At 36.6% G+C, this 19,133-nt stretch overlaps 1 protein-coding gene across 1 annotated transcript in view; it reads left to right on the top strand.

Moving 5' to 3' along the window:
* AMMECR1 (AMMECR nuclear protein 1) overlaps positions 1-19,133 on the top strand; it is a 108,401-nt gene that overhangs the window by 33,889 nt on the left and 55,379 nt on the right. Inside the window, exon 2 of the mRNA XM_035007110.1 lies at positions 18,336-18,446. Coding sequence (XP_034863001.1) covers positions 18,336-18,446 — 111 coding nt within the window. The remainder of the gene's footprint in view (positions 1-18,335; positions 18,447-19,133) is intronic.

Genomic DNA, 19,133 nt, shown 5'->3' with positions numbered 1-19,133 from the left:
TCTCCCAATACATACGTTTTTTTTTTTTAATGAAGATCCATGTTTGTTTTTTTAATGTACTTTTCTCTTTGTTTTATTTAAATTCAATTAGCCAACATATAGTACATCATTAGTTTTTAATGTAATGGTCAATGATTCATTAGTTGCATATTAACACCCAGTGCTCATCACATCACGTGCCCTTCTTAAACAAATACTTTGAGTTGTGTTTATCTTTTACTTTTTAAATGTAATCTCTTGCCTTATAGTGTGTTACACGAGGAACAATGAAAATAGATGGATTTTTAAATATCTATCAACTTTACTCTGTTTAAGACAACACAGTATAAAAAAGCACCCTCTTCAGATGCTGCTTGTTTTATGGCGTAAGACCATAGAGTAATTTTTTTTTTTGGACATAAGTGTTTTAAAAGTTTTGAAGAACAGGGAGTCTGCAAGTTGGAAGGAAGCCATTCTTACCATGAGGCAAATATACTTGAGTTTAATTTTTAAACTATAACTGCCGTTTGACCTTAAATTAAGACAGTCTGTTTCCATTGTGGTGTTTTACTGGTTTAACAATGAGAACATTTAAAGCAGCTGCCACCAATTAAAATGATTCATAAATGCTGGTTGTAAATAAATATTCTTGAAGTTTTAACTCAATGAAGTCCTTTTTTTGTTTTTAAGTGGCACTGTCTTTCTGGAAAGCAATTTGGTAAAACGCATCAAGAGCTTTAAAAAATGTTCATATACTTTCATCTGGTAATTATGTTTCTAAAAAAACTTTATTCTTAGAAAATAAATCTGAGATCTGGATAAACTTTAGTGCACAGAGATGTGCCTCACAGTTTTAACAAGAAGGAAATGATTACCTAAATTATGGTACACTTGTATGATGAAATGTCATGGAGCCATTAAAATATTTTTGAAGAATCTTAACCATGTAAGAAAATGTTTATGCAATTCAGTTGAAAAACTATACGGAAACATACAGTATGATGTTAACTATGTGAACATATTTCCGCAGAAAACGACTGTCAGGAAATGTAAATTTTCATTCTCTTTGCTTGTGAGATTATGTGTGATTTTTATTTTCTCCTTTCTGCTTTTCTGTGTTTTCCAAAATGTTTTTACAGTGAACATGCATTACATTTATAGTAAATAAAAGATGTTATATAAGTGTTTTGATCCTTTCTTTCAATGGGATGCTTTTTATTAAAACCCAGTCCATTTATATTATTATGACATAATTTTCTGCAGATTTTCATCTTTACAGCAGTTCTTGTTTCTAGTGTTTTTATGTTTTTAACTTTCTGTTTATTTTAATTTTTATGATATGCACAGTGTCAACAATTTTATTTATGCTTGTTCTAATTTCCAGGTGTTAGTCTTTAAAGCCAATAATTCAGTTCCCCATTGGGATACTATTTTTTAGGTGGTTTGTATCAAACAACACACACACATTCATAGACTGTGATAAACAGAGGTGGCGCTGGGGCCATACCACAACGCCTAGTTCCAAATCCTGACCCCACCACTTAGTAGCTATGTAACCACTGGCAAGTTAATTGCCCCCTTGGATCCCCAATTTATCTGTAAAATGGAGAGTATTAATGGTATCTACTTCATCAGGTTGTAGTAGGGATTTAAAAGTTATTACCTGTAAACCCTTGAGAAAGGCCTGCCACATAGGAAGTGTTTGGTAAAAGTTAGCTATTTTTAGTCATGTGTGTGTGCATATATATATGAATGTATACATACTGTCATGATCGTTTGTGGAATGCTCCTTTTTATCTGACTTTTATTCCTTTATACGGTTGTAATTTAAAAATTTAAATCTGTCTTAGGTAGTCAGAATTTTCCTGTTATGCTTTGAAATTATTTTTAAAAGCTCCCATATTTTCAGCAATAGAAGCATTGTTGATTTGTCTTCCAATCATATTTTCCTTTTCCATATTTGAAATTGATGGTCATTCATGTGGACTGGTTGGAATTAGGGTTGGCTTTCTTCTAGGTGTAAAAGAACTTCATTTACATACAGATAGTTGATGTATTCATTAACAGTTATTCTCATCTGTTGAATTATTTACCTTATTTATTAAAGTACCACCTCAGTAGAGAAGAAGGGCAGGTAAGTATGAGTGTACCATAAAGAAATAAAACTACATTTGTTTTATTGTAAACTTTATAATCCAAACGTCTCTAATTCAGTTCAGTATTGATCTTCTCAGATTTGGAGTGCAAAGAGAACTGCCTCTTAGGGAATCATGCACTGGGCTAGACACATGTAATTTTGTAGTCCATATGAGAACTATTTTATTATAAGTAAAAGTCATTTGGCAATTTTGCTCTTGTACACTACAGAACGAGAAACGTGTTCCTATAGAAAACAACTTGGCTTTAACTGATTAACTGTTCCTTATAGCTAATTACAATAATGCTGCCATAGCTCAGTTTCATTTCTTTGAAGAAGTGGTGCTTCTGTGGTACATTTACATTGGCAGAATGAGGAAAGACTCAGGGCAAGTTCGAAAGCAGTAAGCTGGTCACTGAAGGACTCTTCAAATAACAAGATTTTTCATCAGTCTAGCAATATTCAGTGGAGACACATATAGTCCTGAGATCTGCATCTTTAACTGGAAATTTGGTTAGCATTTAATGTCAAGAAGGGGTGGGAGAGGTAAGCCCCATGAGAAATGACATTTTCCCTGGTCTTTGGTTCTACAGCTCTATAGAAACACTGGATTGATTGAGTGTGGAGTCCCATAGGTGCATTTCGGATCTGGAAGTAGAGACAGCTCAAGTATAAAATAAGATACTTTTTTTGTCTGTGGTATTTATCTGCAAAGCAAAGGCTTGGGGTATTTTTGCTGGCTTTAAAGGAGAGGACGAGGTAGGCTTGAGGGGAAAAAATTAGCTTTCAGAAATGAGCACTTTCAATAGCTCAGGTGGCAGATCTTTCTTTCTTGTATTGACGTGATGAGGCTGAGTAGGTCACCCATCATTTCCAGACCCGGTACAACACCTTTGGCTAATCCGTACTCTTCCATGTACTTAGCGGTTCAGCTGGAGGCTTTTTAAACCAGAGTATTTAAATATACAGAGGAAGTTGTTGTACTGGCGCTTGTTGGTAGGGCTGCTGTGTTCTTTCTTATCTTCCCAGGGAGTTTGGTCCCTTTGTTTCGCTTCTGTTTCATTTGTTTACAAAGTTACAGGCTTTGAAGTAGGCAGCTATATAGGACTACCTAAAGAGAAGTGTAAAGCAAGAAGGTAAGCAATTATCCTCATTTCACTACCTTCTTACCTCAGTTTCTCAGCCAGTGTCATTCATGGATTTTGCTTTTTTCTCAGAGGCTCTGCACTGACTTGCTCCTGCTGTCCTAATTTTCTGGGGAAATTTCTGTTGTTCTGTGCTTGCTTTCTGAACATTGAGCTATCATGATGTTGCCTGATGTGTTAATGGGAAATTTTTAATTTTTTTTAAAGATTTAATTTATTTATTTGAGAGAGAGCGCCAGAGAGAGAGCATGAGTGTGGGGGGGGGTGCAGAGGGAGAGGAAGAAGCAGACTCCCCAGCAAGCAGGGAGCGCGATGCAGTGGGGCTCAATCCCTCAATCCCAGGACCCCGGGATCAGGACCTGAGCTGAAGGCAGACACTTAACCGACTGAGCCACCCAGGTGCCCCTGTTAGCGGGAAATTTTTAAAAATAATTTTTGATAGGATAATGTAATGGCACATATCATATTGTTTCTCTGTTTGCTCCATCATAAAAAATACTTTGCATATTTGGTTTCCTTAATATGGGGCTTGTTCTTAAGCAACTGCCCTTCTGTAGACATGGATGGCATTGTGATCGCAAGATTTGTACCATTAAGACTGATAAACTCAGTGTTATCTAGTATAGCAGTGAGGTAAGTAGCTGTGCCATAAGATTGTTTACATCGTCATAGCTGAAAAAATAGCCCTATAGAAGTAGCAGTAACAAAACACACACACATACATATGTATGTCAGACATCATTCATGATAATGAATAACTTCCTCAAGATTTTTTAGCTGTTGTAAATAAGGTTGTTCAAACTGCAGTTACTTTTTTTTTTTCATTTTAACTTGTATGGAAGGAGAACAAGAGGAGTGGGCTATTTTTGGCATCGACTTAAAGAAGGAAATACCAGTGTGACTGTTAACTGACACTTTTGTCAAGTTCAGTTTCAACCTGACTGCTTTGAATTTTTTTTTTTATTTCATTACTTTGGATTTTAGAGTTCTTGAGTTGATATTTTTTAAGATTGACATCTCTAACCTTCTGATTCTGAGCAGTGCATTGCCCCTGAAATTGGTTGAGTCACTTCATATTCTTCTGAGTTCACCAACTGTCAGAGCTGAAGAGATCTGTCCCTTTTACTTTCTGCTTCCCGATCCATTTTCCTGTTCACTGTGGTCTTCTATTTGTGGTAGGCTTTTCCCACATATAATATGTGAAACCTACCACGGAGTTTGACCCTTAAAGTGACTCAGTTTTAAAAGGCTTTGGGACTTCCACTTCAGTCCAAGAAGTTTTAACTGGGATAAGACTTGTTCCCTTCTGCCTCACATACCTTGTAAACAGCTAGGAACTGGGCAAAAGATCTTAAACAACTGTTTTCAGACGTTGGGCAAGAGGTAGCCCAGGACCGTGATCCCTAAGAAAAAGGGAACAAATGAAGTGAGCCCTACAGTCACTCTGGCTTGTTTCCTGTGGGCAGTTTCTGGACCATAGCATTTTAAGAGGGAACCCAAGCAGAGCCTGCAGTTTTGTTGAATTGGTGAGACAGAGATAGGAACTCAGGGAAGTCTAGGTGGCAAGAATTTGTAGAGCAGAGTACTGGGGGTGGGGAGCCACTCAGCAATAGTTCCAGAAATCTGCAAAAATGTCCCCTTTATCTTTGGCTGAATACAAATCTGCACATGGGTTGAAGAAACACCATGTGGCTGGGCAAAAAACAATTGCTCAGAAGCTATAAGTTGAATATTTACTGGAGCTCATACAGGACTAAAAGACATTTGAGTTGCCACAGCAAGAGATGAGAGACCTTGTTGAACACCCAGAGTATTGAATAGAACCCCAAAAGGGTCATATCTTAGTAATAGGGCTACTGTTAGCCCTAAAGTAAAGGCTACTCTGAACCCAAACTAACAAAACTTCAAGCCAAGCTTTGAAAAATAATTATCCACAAATAATTTAGATGCATGACAAAACAAACTTCACCCTTTGAAGGAAGACAGTAAAATCCAAGCATTCAAAAATATAATGGTTATAATGTCTGATATCCAAAAAACCACTAGATAGTCCAAGAAGCACTGAAATGTGACCCATAATCAGGAGGAAGTCAGTCAATAGAAACAGAACCAGAATTGATGGTTATAGAATTAGCAGACAAGGAATTTAAAACAGCTATGAAACTGTGTTGAACATTTGAAAGAAAAGCATGAATATAATGAGGAAAGAAATTGAAGACCTATCAAGAACCAAATAGAACTTCTACAGTTGAAAAGTATAGTATATGAAATGAGAAAGTCGAATGGAACTAATAGCAGATTAGATTAGACTCCAGAAGAAAAGATCAATGAATTTGAAGATCTAACAATAGAAATTATCCAATCTAAAATGGAGAATGGAAAAAAGTGAAGAAAAGAAAGAGCTTCAGTGAACTGTGGGACATTATCAAGCAGACTTGTATACATGTAATTGGATTCCCAGAAGGAAAGGAGAGAGAGGGATAGTCATAAAAAATAGTTGAAGAAATAATGGCTAAAATTTTTCAATTATGATGAAAACTATACACCCATAGATCCAAGAGGCTCAATGAACTCTTAAGTGGGATAACCACAAAGGAAACCACAGTAAGGCTATTATAATCAAATTGCTGAAAACCAGTGGTAGAGGGAGCATTTGAAAAGAAGCTAAGAGGAAAAAAATATACAGAAGAGCAAAGATAAGAAATTATATACATCTCATCAGAAACAACGCAAGCAAGAAGACAATGGAATGACATTTTTAAAGTGCTGAAAGAAAAAAAGTACTATCAACCTCAAAGCCTATCTCCAATGAAAGTATCTTTACAAAGTTAAAGCAAAAAGAAATGAAGGTGAAATATATTTTTTTCAGAAAAACAAAAACTGAGAGTTGTCACCAGCAGACCTGAACTGCAACAAATATTAAGGGACGTTCTTCAGGCTGCAGGAAAATGATTCCAGATGGAAATTTGGATCTCTACAGAGTAATGAAGAGAGCCAGATAAGTGTGGTAAGTGTGGGGTAAATATACAAGACTCATTTCCTCATTTAAATTTTTTTTTAAAGTTAAGTGATTGTTTAGAGCAAAATTAATAATCTCTTATGGAATTTGTAAGGTATATAGATCTAAAAGATATGACAATAGGCCCAAGGGATGGAAGGAATGAAATGGAAGTATGCTGCTAAGGTCCTTATGTTATATGTATAGTGATGTAATATTACTTGAAGGTAGATTGTAATAAGCTAGAGATACATCATATACAACCTGGAATAACCACCAAGAAAGGCATAACTAAAAAGCTAATAATGGTAATAAAAATGAATACTAAACTATACTCATTTAATCCAGAAAAAGACCAAAAAAGAAGAGCAAGGAAAAGATGGGAAATGTAAAAACAAATACAAAATATAAAGATGGTAGACTTAAACACAACCATATCAAAGTTATATTAAACATAAGTAGCCTAAATACTACAGTTAAGAGGCTACATAAAAATGCAAGACCCAACTGTATACTGTGTATAAGAAATCACTTTAAGAATAAGGACACAGATAGGTTAAAATTAAACAGATGAAAAAAGATATGTCATGCAAACACTAATCATAAGAAAGCTGGAGTGACTACGTCAATATGAGACAAATTAGACTTCAGGACAAACAGTATTACCAGGGATAAGGAGGGACATTTCATAATGGTAAAGTGGTCAGTTCATCAAGAACACAGCAATACTAAATGTGTGTGCTCCTAACAAAGCCTCAAAAAACATGAAGAGAAAAAAACCAGATATAGCTGAAAGGATAAATAGACAAATCTACAATTAGAGTTGGATATTTCAACACTCTTAACTCAGTAATTGATAGAATAAGTAGACCAAAAAAAAAAAAAAAAATCAGTGAGGAGATAGAAAACCTGACCAACACTATTATACCTGACCAACAGTACCTAATTGACATTTATGAAACACTGGACCTTACATTACCAGAATATGTTTTCAAATTCGCTAAAATAGACCACATTCTGGGCCATAAAACAAGCCTCAGTATATTCAGGAGAATCGAAATAATACAAAGTATATTTTCTAACCAAAATAGAATTAAATGAAAAATCAATACCAAAAGATATCTGGGAAATTCTCAAATATTAGGAAATGACACAGTACACCCTAAATAAACCACGGGTCAAAGAAGAAATTAGAAAAGAAATTAGAAAATATTTTGAGCTGGGGTGCCTGGATGGCTCAGTAGGTTAAGCATCTGACTCTTGATCTCAGCTCAGATCTTGATCTTAGGGTTGTGAGTTCAAGCCCTGCATTGGGCTCCATGCTGGATGTGAAGACTATTTAAACAAAAATTTCAACTGAATGATAATGAAAACACAACATATTAAAATTTGTAGGATGTAGCTTACACAGTGCTTAGTGGGAAATTTATAGCTTTAAAATAAAGAAGGTCTAAAATTGATAATCTAACAGTCCACCTTAAGAAGAAAATGAAGAGCAAGTTCAACCACAAGAGGAAGAAAATATTGTAAGAGTAGAAATCAATAAAAGAGAAAACTAAAAACAGAGAAAAATCAATGAAACCAATAGCCAGCTCTTTGAAAAGATCAATAAAATTGATAAACCTATAGCTAGACCGATACAGATAAAAAAGAAACAGAAATTAACACAAATTACTAAAATCAGAAAGGGAAGAATAGACATCACTATAGATCCTGCAGACATGAAAAGGACAAAGGAATATTGTGAATAAGTCTATGCCGATAAATTCTACACTTAGATGAAATGGAAGAATTCCTTGAAGGACACAAATCACCAAAATTGACTCAAAAAGAACTAGAAAATCTGAATAGCCTTTTATCTATTAAAGAAATTGAATTTGTAATTAAAAATCATCCCATAATTAAACTCTAAGCTCCAATGACTTCAGTGTGAATTCTACCAAATATTTAAGGAACAAATCAAACTTGGAGAAAATAGAAGAGGATAGAATTCTTCCCAAATCATTCTATGAAGTTGGCATCACCATGATATCGAAAACTGGCAAAGATACTACAAGAAGAAAAAACCACAGATCAATATTCCTTATGTTCATACACACAAAAATCCACCACCAAATATTAACAGATTTAAAAAATGAACCTCACAGTATACACAAAGAGTAACTCATAATGGATCATAAACCTAAATGTAAAAGTTAAAATTACAAAACTTCTAGAAGAGAATAGGAGAAAATCTCCATGACCTTTGGATAAGATTCCTCTATCCAACATGAAACATGAACCAGAAAACAAAAATTCATAAAATTAAACTTCATCAAAATTAAAAATGTGTGCTCTTCAAAAGATAGCATTAAGAAAATTAAAAGGCAAGCCACAGACTAGGAAAATATATTTGCAATGTACATTTGTGATAAAGCTTGGTATCTAGAACATACTTTTTAAAAACCTACAACTCCTGTAAAAAGAAGACCAACAATCCAATTTAAAAATGAGTAAATGAGTTGAACAAGCACTTCCCAAAAGAAAATTTGTGCATAAATATTAAGCACTTGAAGAGTCGCTCAATATCCTTAGTTATCAGAGAACTACAAATTAAAACCATAATGAGATATCCCTACACATTAACTTGAATTAAAAAAAAAAATACCAAGTGTTGGTGAGGATGTGGAGCAACTAGCACACTCATACAATGCTGGTAGGAGTGTAGTTGGTATAGCCCACTGGAAATTGGTATGGCCAATTGGAACATAGTTTGTCAGTTTCTTATAAAGGTAAACGTATACCTACTCATAGCTCAGCAATTCTCTTTGTAGGTAGTTACCTAAGAGGAATGAAAACTTACGTTCCCATAAAACCTTGAAAGTAAATATTATCATAGAAGCTTTATATATAATAGCCCCAAACTGTAAGCAACCCAAATATTCATCAGTGGGTGAGTAAAGAAACAAAATTGTGGTATATCCATTCATTGGAATACCACTCAACAATAGAAAGGACTAAACACATGAATGAATATCAAAAGCATTACTCTAAGTGAAAGAAGCTAGTCACGAAAGACTGCATACTGGATGATTCCATTTATATGAAATTCTGGAAAAGGCAAAAAACTATAGGGACTGAAAGCAGGTTCATGTTTGCCAGGGTCCAGTAGTGTGGAGAGGGAATTTATTAGCAAGGGGCACAAGGGAGCTTTTTGGGGTGATGGAAATGTTCTATAACTTGATTGCACTTTAGGTTATGTGTATGTATACGTTTGTCAAAATTCATTGAATTTTACATTTAAAATGGGTGCTTTTATAGTATGTAAGCTATACTTTAGTAGGAAGTAGAAAGAAAGTTGATTTTCAAAAAGCACTTTGGAGGTGAGGATGTCAATTCCATGTTAAAGAAAAAGAAAAAAACTCCAACCTCTTGGGCACTTCAAAATAGAGGTTTTTAAGAGGTTGAACTGTTTTCTGGAAGGTAAAAGAAGGGAGGGAGTGGGGGAGGGCAAAGGCAACATAAGTAGCCCTGATAAAAATATGGTCTCAGTTGAGTGCTTTGTCCCTAGATCCTGCCTTTCCTTCTAACCCCTAAAATGCAAAGAGCTTGGGGGAATTCCTGCTACAAAGCCGTCTGTCCAGCTCCTTTCTCTCAAAGGAGCAAGTAATCCAATTCAAGGACCTTAAAATCAAAGCGGTTACCTTTCTAAACCCAGAAAACTTCATAAACAACTACATCACAGATTTATTGAAGGTCTTACGAACCTGGCTCATTACATTGGATCTCCTTGGAATAGGAAGCAAGATGGAAATCTAGAATGAAGAAGCTAGATAACTTTACAGCTCTTTATATTAATGTTTAAGTCATTCAGCCTATTTATTTCCTGTCTACTCTATTTCTGGTCATGGAGTGGGTTCTGAGGATAAGACAAGATGGTGGAGAAGATCGATCATTAGTGGGGAGGTAAGATACAAGTGAAAAACAAAACAAAACAAAAACCTTTAGTTGTTTTCATTGTTTGAAGTGTTAAGTATTCCGTATCCATCCAGCATATGAATTGTCCAATGGAACAAAACATTTGGTACCAAACACAGTTCCATAACAGTTTTTAAGGGCATAAAAAAAAAAATAAAAGTTGATCGTATCAATCAAAGCATTCTGAAACCTCTGAATCTAGTTCTCCTGACTCTTTCAGCTGTGCTTATATTGAGTTTGGAATACTTAAACCTTCAGTAGAAGGTCTTGTTTTGCCTGGTCTGTTTTATATTAAAATAATTAATTCTTTTCATAGTAAAGGCTGACTCCCAACCCTTAAAGCTCTTTGAACAAATTGTTTCAGAACAGGAATTCCAAATATAAATTATTTCATTGTGGAAATCTATAGCAATTTGTCATTTAAAGCTTATTTTATGAGCTTCATCCTTAAGATGCTACCATATATTAAATTTAATACTCGCTGCAGTCTAAACTAAGACTCGAAAATATGTGTAAATATAATATTTTTTTTCCAATGCAGGCAGGCTTTTCTCATCTAATTTGGGCTCTAAGAAATAAAATAAGACAGGCTATCCTAATGTATCAAGTCTAAGACCAAAATTTTTTTAAGTTTACTGAAAATCATTGATTTGGTCTTGCTAAGAGGAAGAAATGGTTCTTTCAGTTCACAGTTTGACAGAATCAAGCTAATCCCTTAAAGTATGCTTGTGATTTGGCTGGTTATATGTTGGTGGTTATTACACTTGATTTATAAGACACACACACACACACACACACACACCCATTCAACCTTCCCAATCATCTGTAAGACTTTAGGCTGTCTCTCTTCCTCTGGCATTTGCCAGTTAAATTAGCATTATAAAAATGGGGGGTGGAGAATCGACAGATGAATGGATAAAGAAGATGTGGTATATATATACAATGGAATATTATGCAGCCATCAAAAGGAATGAGATCTTGCCATTTGCAACGACGTGGATGGAACTGGAGGGTATTATGTTGAGTGAAATAAGTCAAACAGAGAAAGACATGTATCATATGATCTCACTGATATGAGGAATTCTTAATTGTAGGAAACAAACTGAGGGTTGCTGGAGTGGGGGGTGGGGTGGGAGGGGTGGGGTGACTGGGTGATAGACACTGGGGAGGGTATGTGCTCGGGTAAGTGCTGTGAATTGTGCAAGACTGTTGAATCTCAGATCTGTACCTCTGAAACAAATAATGCAATATATGTTAAGAAAAAAAAAAAGAAGAAGAAGAAGGTAGCAGGAGGGGAAGAATGAAGTGGGGAAAATCGGAGGGGTAGACGAACCATGAGAGACGATGGGCTCTGAAAAACAAACAGGGTTCTAGAGGGGAGGGGGGTGGGAGGATGGGTTAGCCTGGTGGTGGGTATTGAGGAGGGCACATTCTGCATGGAGCACTGGGTGTTGTGCACAAACAATGAATCATGGAACACTTCATCTAAAACTAATGATGTAATGTATGGGGATTAACATAAGAATAAAAAAAATGGGGAAAAAAAATGGGGGGTGGAGAATATAATGTTGCTGTAATAGAATTTCTGGGAATACCAGGCAAAGAAAAGTACTGTAAGATTGTAATTCCTGATTCCCATTTTCAGATATTTGTGGTCTTCCATACTAACCCATGCTGTCTGTTTGAGCAGTGTCTCCTTATTTTCCTGAGCCCCATGGGATACTGGCTATTTACAAAAGTTGGAGGGAAAGAGTAAGGCTGTAATGGTGATGTAATGTATTAATGTATTTTAATGTATTTTCCTTATCTGCAGTAAAGGATCGGTGTGGATGAGAGAAGTGTAAAATGTATGGGAACTTTACCTTCTCCCTGCCCCTCCCCCATTGACCACCTCCTATTGTTCTCCTTTCGGGGTTCTTTAATTTGAATTTCAGATTACCTGGAAGAGTTAAGCCTCATTCATCCATTAATGATTCATTCACTCATTTAAGAGCCTCATTAAGTAATATGAATTAAACAGATCAATACCTAGCTACATGGTTGTTAATAGATGGTAAATGGAAATTTTCATTTGGCGGGAATTTTGATTGGACAGAAATTTGTAGCTTTTAGATCACTTGAGTCTGATGAAAGCTCATCAGAAGAGGAAGAAATGAAAGAAGAGGGTTGAGAGGGAGTCAGAAAGGATGTTGGGAGGCCATCGAAGATAAAATAGTTGGTTTTGCTATGGGCCTCTAATGGGAATAGTATAGAAGCTTGTAAAGTTGGTTTAGTGTGTCTAGGTTGATCCAGCATTTCTAGTTTGTCCTGGTATCTTCTCAGCTGATCTTTCTCTCCCTTCCTGGGAGGAGGAGAATGAGATTTGTGTATTCCTAAGAATTTCCTATTCTCTGGTATCTTAGAAGACATCTAGCTTTGCTACTCACAATTTTTTTTCCCTATACTGGGGGAAAAATGACATTAGTAGTAAGAAGATTTGTAGAACTAGCCAGGTTTTATCACTAACCAGTGAGGTGACTGCACTTAGTTTCACTGGATCACTTTTGGTTTTTCACCTGTAAAATGAAGAGGAAATAATCTCTTAAAATGTCCTTCATCTAACAATCTTAGACGATTATATAAACCGTGAACGATGTGCTAAAACTCTCATTAGGGGTTTGCTATGGACTGAATTGTGGCCCCACAAAATGAATATGTTGAAACCTTAACCTCCACCGTGATGGTATTTGGAGATAGCGCCTGTAACGAGATAATTAAGGTTACTTGAGGCCATAAGGGTGGGTCCCTGATCCAAAAGGATTTGTGTTTTTGTAAGAAGAGCCGCTAGAGTTTGTGTGCATGCACGCTTATTCTCTCTCTTTCTGAACGCTCAGAGAAAAGGCCAAGTGAGTACCTAACAGTCACCTACAAGCCAGAAAGAGCTCTCACCAGAAACAGAACCCTGCTGGACCCTTGATCTTGTGCTTTCCAGTCTCCAGAACCGTGAGAAAATATATTTCTGTTGTTTAAGCCACCTGGACTGTGGTATTTTGTTATGGCAGCCCAAGTAGACTAATACAGGATTTAACTGCATTGAGTACGTTTTTTACAAATTGAATCTGTAGTTTATGTGATCTGTAAATGAGGTAGGTAACTTCTTTGTGTTGAAACAGGAAGCAAAGTGTTTTAACCTGGCAGTGGAAGGAAGACTCCACCATTTCTGTTTTTCCCTGAGCTCCTAGATCCTGGGGAATTATGGTATTGAGTTGGATGTTATGAGTAATTTAGTTGGATCACTGAGCTAAGTAACAGAAGGACCTGAGCATAGTTGAGAAGCAATCATGATTTGATGGCAAAGGAAAAGAACCATGCTAGGTAGCTTCTCTTTTCCCATATCTATGTATAATATTAATAGCCTTGTTGAACACCCATTTATACTAATTAGCATTATATTGGTAGGGATGGATATCATCTTGTTAATGTCCCCCCCTACAGATCTCATTCTAGAGAAGAGCAAATTGCCATATTGGGGGCTTGCAAATGTCTAAGGCTATTTTTTTGTAACCTGTTTCTGCCACGGTATGGAGGGGAGATAGGGTTTATGGTAAAATATTGTACGCCTCTCCCACAAATATATGTCTAATCTGTTCTGGTCTGTATCAGTAATCTCAAAAGAGGGACATAGGAAGTGGCACTGCAACTTGGACTGGGGTATATCCTGTTCAGATTTACATTGCTTTTCTGTACTTTTGCTAATGCCACACAACTACCTTTCCCTGAGAGCTAGTACTATTGACCTGATGGTATTGGCTGCCAGTTGGCAGAGAAGATTCACCTAGATTAGGTGGTTACTTCCTGTTCCTGTCTACAGACTTGGAAAAATGGAGAGAGTTTCCTTGCCTCCAAAGGTTTCTCAGAACATAGTGGTACAAAATGTTCACAAGTAGGAAAATTCCTTAAAAAGCTATGCCTGGTTACTCTCAAATAAACATTTCCATTAATATTTCATTTCATTTTGAGCCCCTTTCTAGCTTGTAGTATTGTTTTTCAGCACATGTAGGTGGCTTCAAACCATATGGTAAAAGTCTTTTCCAAAAACCTTCAATCTTTGTCTTACTATGAACCGTTTTCCTTAGTTCCTTGTCACTAAGCAGCTCCTCTCAACAGGCTCGAATCCCTTTTTCTACTTTGATCCATCTCTGATTACGTTGATGTCATACATCCTTTCGGGAACTCATACCTGTTTTAATAATACATTTAAGAACAAAATTGCCTATTTCTTCCCTCTGTGCATTGGGGAAAGAAAAATTTTTGTTGCTATTTTTAGGTAATACGTATTGAATGTTCCCATAGCCATTGCCCTGTACAAAGTACTTCTCACACACAAGATACAATCTCTTGTGCTCAGTGATGTTTGTTCTGTTTTAGTGTACTTTAAAATGCTTCATTCCCAAGTTCTTTCCCCCATGAAATGTTGCTTGTAGGTATTTTGTTTTTTAAAATTCCATATACATGTTCTTTTAAAAAATTTTAAATGATTTTTTTTAAAGATTTTATTTATTTATTTGACAGAGAGAGAGACACAGCGAGAGAGGGAACACAAGCAGGGGGAGTGCGAGAGGCAGAAGCAGGCTTCCCGCCGAGCAGGGAGCCCGATGCGGGGCTCGATCCCAGGACCCTGGGATCATGACCTGAGCCGAAGTCAGATGCTTAACGACTGAGCCACCCAGGCGCCCCAATTTTAAATTATTTTGTTGAAAAATAACCAACATATAATATTGTATTAGTTTCAGGTATACAACATAGTAATTCAGTATTTATATACATTATGACAATTAAGTCTAGTTACCATCTGTCATCATACAAAGTTGTTACAATATTATTGACCACATTCCCTGCACTGTACATAGCATAGCCTTGTACCTCCTAATCCCCTTCAGCGACTTGGTTCACCCCCCTTCACCCCCCTCCCCTCTAGCAACCATCGTTTGTTCTCTGTATCTATGAGTCTGTGTTTTGTTTGAACACATACGTGTTCTTTGTAAAGTACACTGGATGAGCATTTGTAAATGAGAAATTAGAGCCCCAGATTGTGAAGGCAGAGTTGTATTCTGTCTCCTAAATGTCTGATTTCTTCCATCTTCAGGCATCTGTCCTAAACACAGTGGGGTTGTCAAGTAGCAATCTCTCCCATCTTTGCCACAGATATTTCCCCGCCACAGCAACCCCCAAAGTGGGTGTTGCCTGGGGCCGGTAAGGAACAGGGAGAGTGCAGACAACTCTGCATCTGCTTTACCTGTTTTGAGGGCTCTTGAGGACAAATATTCAACAGTGCCTAAAATTCATAGAATGTTAAATCTGCAAGAGACCACAGCAAGTTATCAAGGTTATCACACTACTTTCTGTTACATCTCTAAGCCCTTGCTTATTATGGAGTACCTTTTCTCCCAGGCTACCTGGCAAATTACAGTTTATCCTCTAGCACCCTACCCCTTGAATTCATCATCCCTTCATCAGTGATAGCACAGCATTATAAGAAACTGTATATAATTTTCCCTACTATGTGTTTAGAATGCCCTCCAACTTATTCCCTAATATAGTGGTTAATTTGTATTCATTTTCTGTTTACCCTACACGTTTTGAATGTTTGGTTGAATAGATAGGATTATGGTAAGAATGATGTGCATATATATTTTAGTGGGATAAAGAAGATAATTGAAGGCAAAGCACTTTTAAATGACTTTCATCTCTAGGGTTTTTGATGGGAAACAAATTCACTCACACTTGTAGGTTTCTCACTGAAGTCATTGAGGAAGAGAATACACAACTTCGTTCTGTTACATGGAGAAGCCATCATGTGGTATTTTAAAGACATGTTAGTATATATGTTACAGTGTGATTCACTTTGTTCTGAATCTGCCAAAGGACGTGTTATGGAGACATGATTTGTATAGGTGTCGTTATGGGAGAAGATTGGTATCTTCCTGTCCACATAATGGTTGACAGAGACGTTGACTCTACCAAATTACAAAGTGAAAAATAAAGAGGTGAAATTCATTGTTAAATATAGTGTGTAGAGTGCGGGTGGCTTAGTCTGTTAAACGTCTGCCTTCTACTCAGGTCATGATCTCAGGGTCCTGGGATCGAGTCCCGCGTCGGGCTCCCTGCTCAGCTGGAAAGCTGCTTCTCCCCCTGCCTGCCATTGCCCCTGCTTGTGTGCGCACTTTCTCTGTCAAATGAATAAAAAAACTCTTAAAAAAATAAAGATAGTGTGAGGATTTTAGATAGTAGTATTCGTATGAGTTATGTGTCTAATTCTTGTCTTCCTGATAATTCTTAGTCAAAAGCTATTAGAGAAATGCGCTAAGTGGGGCATCAGTATCTTGTCTCAAGTTATAAGGTGTTTAGGTGCATGTGACATCGAAAGCAGAAAACCTGGAATTTTTCTTTTGCTTTTTATCTTCGTACTTTTGATGTAGGTCATCCAACACTTGAATACTAACATCGACAATCATTTGGCCTTATGGTCATTTTTTTCAATGCCCCTGAGAATTTGGTTCTTGGAAGAAGGTAATTCTTAGCACTGCTCCTGGTTTGTATACGTTATTTCGGGACCTGTCTGCCATTGTGGCTGCCTGTCAGAACTCGGCATTATTTAAATGTTTGAGATGGGTGATTGAAGTACTTGAACAGGATCTTTTCACCCAACTGCTAATGACTGACTAGAGAGTACTTTAAATGCAGAATGTGTTCTCCAACTCAACAACATATTATTAGAAATACATGACATATGGTATGTCCCCCTACAATTTAAATTTTTAGAAAGCAGAAATATACTATTTCATACCCATAATACTGTGAATACTCACATTAACATGAACCACCCCCAACTGTAGGGTATTTATCTTTTTTACACAATGTGCTAAAATGTGTAAATTAATTTATTTCATATAAACTTACATATCAAGTTGCTTCTAACTAGAATTGTTTCTAGATTCAGCCATTAATTGGGGCTGTCACTGGTTTCCTGCCAGATCCAAAAATCTACTATATTAAACTTCATTTAAAACTACACAACTTTCGGGGCGCCTGGGTGGCTCAGTCGGTTAAGCAGCTGCCTTCGGCTCGGGTCATGATCCCAGGGTCCTGGGATCGAGCCCCGCATCGGGCTCCCTGCTCCGCGGGGAGCCCGCTTCTCTCTCTCCCACTCCCCCTGCTTGTGTTCCCTCTCTCACTGTGTCTCTCTCTGTCAAATAAATAAATAAAATCTTAAAAAAAAAAAAAAACTACACAACTTTCTTGATGCCATTGTATTTAATGCTTGAGAGATTGTATTTGTTGGCCATACTTTTATCTAAAAATTAAAATAATTTTTCTGTTTCCAGAGTCTTATTTTGTTAATGTTTGCTCTTGCCCTTTACCTCTCTAAACCCTACTCAGTTTTCTAGGCCAAGCTGAAGAGAATCAGACTCGATGAAATTTTCTTCTATCCCTGTAGCTTCATTCATGGCATTTCAGACATAGTTTATAGCACTCATTTTCTTTTGCCTGTGTGAGTTAGTTGTGAAAATGCCTGCCTTCTGTACTGGCTCCTAGAGAGCTGTGAGGATGTTTTAGGCAACCTTGTATTTCCCATAACCTTTCACAATACTTTGCCCTGAGATATTCAGTATTTGTTGAAATTTGGGGTTGGTTTTTGTTGTTGTTTTTTGGTTTTTCTAAAGTAGACTTAATGAATCAATCAGTAACTTGAGGTTTAAATGAGGCCTCGAGCAGTCAGCCATGCTGGTTAAGGCTTTGTCCAGGTTGATGTTCCGATTTCATTATGTATTAACTGTGGGACTACCTCATCTGTAAAATAGGAATGTTGGTAATAGCATTACTCAGCCTCTTAGAATGGTTGATGAGGATTAATATAGGTAATTTTAAAACATTTATCATGCTGCCTCACATATAGGATACACTCAATCATTCCAGCTATAATTGTTGTTAAATGCAGTCCGTTCGGCTAGACCCAGCCCCTTGGGGGCCTGTCATGTGGTCTTTATATCTCAGGCATCTAACCCTGCATATAATAAATATTCAATAAATAACTTGCTTGAGTTGAATTGATTGACCCTATTTTTATCTTCCGTTACAGCCCACTGTTTGTAACGTGGAAGATCGGTCGAGACAAAAGATTGCGTGGATGCATAGGTACTTTTTCTGCCATGAACTTGCATTCAGGACTCAGGGAGTACACACTTACCAGGTGAAGACCAATTTTTGTTACCTCTCCTTCTACATTAAAAAAAACAACAACTTATGAAACTTGAATCTGCTACTTTAACTCCTTTGCCTTTACTAAAGTGTTAACATTCTTGATTCCTTTCACATCAGATTTTTCCTTCTCTTCAGCCATTTGCCTTATGTCTGGTAAAATGTTATTGCTGCATATTATCATAATATAAAATATTGTGGTTATATGTATTCTGCCATAGATGTTTTAAAGTGTCTTCCTTCAAAGGCCAGCTTATTTTGTGTAACTTGGAAATCAGTGCCCAAATGTCAATGGCTTCCCAAAATGTATTATTTCCATAATAACACAGTGTCTTCTCTGTTAGGCTTTTTAAGAATTGTTGATGTCTACGTCATCTTACACGTGTTGCTACACTTTTATGTACTTTTGCAGTGAAGGGGAGAACCTTGGAAGAAAGGCATGCCACAGCCTGGCAGTGTAATCATTCACATTCACACTTTACCCAGAATTAATTGTAGCTTACTTATTTTGTTTCCTCTAACACAAGGACAAAGTAATGAATGCCTCATTGCAGTTGTTAAGACTTTGTTTTTAATTTCCGAACTCACAAAAAGCTATCGAGCATGCCATCTGATTTTTTGTTTTTGGTTCAAGTTTAGATTTCTAGCAAATTATGTTCCAAAACTATTTCAAAAGAAG

Source organism: Mirounga leonina, unplaced genomic scaffold, assembly GCF_011800145.1.
Source record: "Mirounga leonina isolate KUSES-001 unplaced genomic scaffold, KU_Mleo_1.0 Mir_101664, whole genome shotgun sequence".
Classification (NCBI taxonomy): Eukaryota; Metazoa; Chordata; class Mammalia; order Carnivora; family Phocidae; genus Mirounga; species Mirounga leonina.
The sequence above is the reverse complement of the archived record's forward strand: the minus strand, read 5'-3'. Positions and strand labels throughout refer to the sequence as shown.